The sequence below is a fragment of the Gossypium hirsutum genome, chromosome A09, assembly GCF_007990345.1.
Source record: "Gossypium hirsutum isolate 1008001.06 chromosome A09, Gossypium_hirsutum_v2.1, whole genome shotgun sequence".
In the NCBI taxonomy this organism is placed as follows: Eukaryota; Viridiplantae; Streptophyta; class Magnoliopsida; order Malvales; family Malvaceae; genus Gossypium; species Gossypium hirsutum.
This window is the reverse complement of record NC_053432.1, coordinates 68,205,656-68,209,489: the sequence shown is the minus strand read 5'-3', so window position 1 is coordinate 68,209,489 and position 3,834 is coordinate 68,205,656. Positions and strand designations below refer to the sequence as shown.

At 33.5% G+C, this 3,834-nt stretch overlaps 1 protein-coding gene across 1 annotated transcript; it reads right to left on the bottom strand.

Annotated features, from left to right (window-relative positions):
• Positions 1–1,120: 1,120 nt before the first annotated feature.
• On the bottom strand, positions 1,121–3,531 carry LOC107889290 (ABC transporter G family member 23). Its single transcript, XM_016813655.2, has one exon. The coding sequence runs from the start codon at positions 3,408–3,410 to the stop codon at positions 1,431–1,433; it is 1,980 nt and encodes a 659-aa protein (XP_016669144.2). The 5' UTR covers positions 3,411–3,531; the 3' UTR covers positions 1,121–1,430.
• Between the last annotated feature and the right edge of the window lie 303 nt (positions 3,532–3,834).

Here is a 3,834-nt window from a genome sequence, read left to right as displayed (position 1 = left end):
GCAAGAAAAATAAACATGCAATTTTATCTAATTGTTCTAGTGCATATTTCTTGAGTTATTCCATCTTTAATATTTAATACATTCTTTTTTTCATCATCTATTAGTCCTTGATTGCGTTCATCATCATTTGAATTTGAATCTGCATCATTAAGATTATCAAGGTCGTCTTCTTCTATATACTCTTCAAATTATATGGAAAATCTCAATTCCAAAGTTATAAAATATGTAACATGCTAGTATAATCCATCTTTTTTGTTTTATATTATACTAAGATTATGTTGTTATTAATATGAGAAATATTTTTTTAGAACAATAAATGTCTTTTAAACCACATTTCGAAGCCTTAAATGTGTCAAATTAAAGAGTTTGCGAGTTGTTTATGATGTTTATATCTGACAATGGTACCATACCCCACAATATGATGTAAGAAAATCATTTTTATTTGCATATTAGCATCGACTTTATAATATTTAAGTTCACAATTCAAATAACATGTAGCTTTAATTATAAAAACTTATACAAACTTAATTTGGAGAATATGTATGCTAAGTTATATTTCTTTTTGTAATACGTAAATTAAGTCAAAATAATATAAAATTTATAATATTTAACCTTTATAAAAAAATGTTTTATAAATTGTTCAAAACTTTCATAATAATTCTTATAAATGATATATTTTTTGTCATTACTTTTAAATGTTATTTTTATAAATAAGTTATGATAAAAAAAACTATAACATTCTTTATGAATAAATATATTATTTTTATAACGCATAGCATGTACACATAAACAAGTTATGTTCATACTCGACCATAAATTTTTATAAATAAATATATTATAAAACTTTTATAACATGTAAATTATTTTTTATAATAAAATTTTTTGTCATAAATTTAAAAAAATTTAAGATTTAAATAATATATTTTTTATAACTTTATAAAATAAACAATTATTTTATAATATAATTTTTTAAAGATTTATAATTTATAAATTTTTTTTGTCATAATCATCCCAAACACTTATATATGTCATGCTTATAATATAAATTTATAACTTGTATAAACATAATTTTTTTTATAAAATCAGATTTCAGTATAATTACATGTATAATTACTCCAATCCTCATTCTCTCCCAAAAATTGAAAAGTGTAATTGAGTGCTCCAATTACACCAAAATCTAATTACTAGACGACTTTTCAAATATTACCTAAGACTTGAAAAAAGTATAATTGAGATACTCAAATTACATCCAATTCAATGAAACTCACCTATTACAATAGTTAACAAAACATATCACAATAATATAATTACAGTTGTGGAAAATAAAAAATTTTCATCAGAAAAAAAAAGAAATAAAATGTAATAATCTAATTCTACTACAGTTAGAGTAGATCACATAAGGTTTATCAACGAAAAATTAAATATAATTTCTATATTGTTGTTGTTGAAGCCTTTCGAGCAAGAATGATCCAACAAAGCACACGATAGAAGAGAAAAAAACCAAACATGATACCAACATTGATCCACCTTGTGTCCTTCTCAAGTCCTCTACTCTTTAGAACATCATTTCCCGATAAAATACACATGTTCCCCAGTCGCCATGAAAAGCACTCATTTCTCAAGCTCCAATACTCATTCGTAAGCAATGTGTCCAAGGGATACCTGTAAAGGGACACATAGTACATGAAGAGCCAGTACTTTGGGATGTTATCTTTGGGGATGAAATAGCCCGAGAAGAGAAAAAAGGATCCTAGAACGGTGCAGATGAGCGAATTCCCGGATATGAAGTCGGGCGAGATCGCACTTAGAAAGAGTACGAGGGAGCTCGCCATTAGGATTATGAGCCAAACCACGAATGTGAAAAACGCGAATGCTGAAATGGAAGGGTTGAGGCCTACGATCCAATAAACCGGGACGGCGAAAAGGATGGAAACAGCGAATAGGAAGGGCATGAAGACGATGGTGTTGGCGATCATGTAGGATGAAATTTTGTAAGCTCCCCTTGAGGCTTCTTTCATTAGAACTCGACGTTCTTGGAGGTATATTGGGAGTGCTTCGACCGTGGATGAAAGGAGGAAACTTAGACTAAATGCAAATAAGCCTAATCTTTCAGCCACTCCTTCTTCGTCTTTCCTTACTTTTACATAAACGCTTGCCAATCCTAATCCACCCACAATTGCTTGCATGGTTCTTGCTAAGAACAGCTGCTTAGTTCTGTAAATTATCTTCCAGAATCTGGAGCATAGAAACATGATTTCAAGCAAATTTGAAAAGAACCAAAAGTTTCCCATCCGTTCGTCGTCGTCGTCGTGGTCACGTTGTTGGATTCTATTGCATTCTTCGTCGGACCATACCTGTGGATACGATTCATACGAGTCCTTGTCTTTCACAACAGCCAATTTGGGGGTTGAAGCTTCCAGTGCAGGCATAATTTCCATTGCAAACTCGAGAGCATTCAATTGAGTTGGGATTTGAAATCCTAATCTCTGTATGTTTTCCTCAAGCAACTCGAGACTACCATTATGAACAACAGAACCACGAGAAAGAAGCAAGAATTTAGAAATGTATCTGAGAATTCTATAGCTTGGTTGATGGATAGAAAGCAAAACTGTTCTTCCCCTAGCTTTAGCCATTGAAGCAAGAAGTTCAATCACTTGAAGAGCTGAAGAACTATCGAGGCCTGAAGTAGGTTCATCCAGGAGTAAAATTGGAGGATCGTGAATCATATCAACACCAATTGAAACCCTTTTTCTTTCTCCACCAGAAATCCCTCTATTCTCTTCATCACCAACGAAACTGTCTGCAACATGTAAAAGGCCAAGCTCTTGCATCAAGCACTCAACCCTTTCTTCCTTCTCTTTTGAGCTCATTTCTTTGAGCCTGAACTTGGCACTGAATATCAGCGTTTCTCTTACAGTGAGTAGTGGAAGCAAATTATCCTCTTGTGCCACAAAGCCACAAATCTTCCTCAACTGATCTGGACTCCTCATCATCAAATGATCGTCAATGGAGATGCTACATGGATCAAAATCTTTATCATTTACCCTTCCTGATATTATCCTAAGAAGACTGGATTTGCCAGTGCCACTTGGACCCAGGATGGCAATGATTTCGGAGCTTCTAGCAACAAAGCTGACCGATTTAAGTACCTCAACAGGCTTAGGCTTTTGCGCCAAGTGAAAGAAGGAATCAGGGATCGATCCTTTCAAGTGAATTGTGTAGGAAAGGTTTCTCACTGTTAATTTGTGAGAAGTTCTAGAATGATGATGAGATGAAAGGGACGGTGGGGGTGAGTGGTAGGAAGAAGAGGAAGGGCTAGTGGATCCTTGAGGGGAACTGGAAGTTGAGAAGAGAATAACAGAGTCATCTTCGCCATTGATGGTGGGTTTGGGGTGGAAGCAAGCTGCCATTGTTAGAGCTAAAACTTGAGTGTGGACTGCATTTTGTTGAAGGTGGCTGAGGGGGTAAATCAATGTAGAAATGGAGGTTGGAACAACCAAGGTTTTTTGTTTAATGCTGATGGTGAAATATTTGGCAGAGGTTGGTGAACTGAGCAGCTGACCATTAACACACATGTACAGAAAATTTTTATTTCTTGTACAATTGACTAATTCCATTCCACAACTAAAGTTGTTCCACTTCCATAAATGGATTGCCAAACTTCGGCTAAGTTTTAACTAAATTGATGCTTGCAAGAATTTCAAAGGCAGGTTTGAATACTTATGCTGCCAGGAAAGATATCCCATTTTTGGAATTTCTTTGGACCCTGAAAAATTATCTCTCTAGTATTGAATTTATTTGATAAATTAATTAAAAACAAATACCAAATATAAT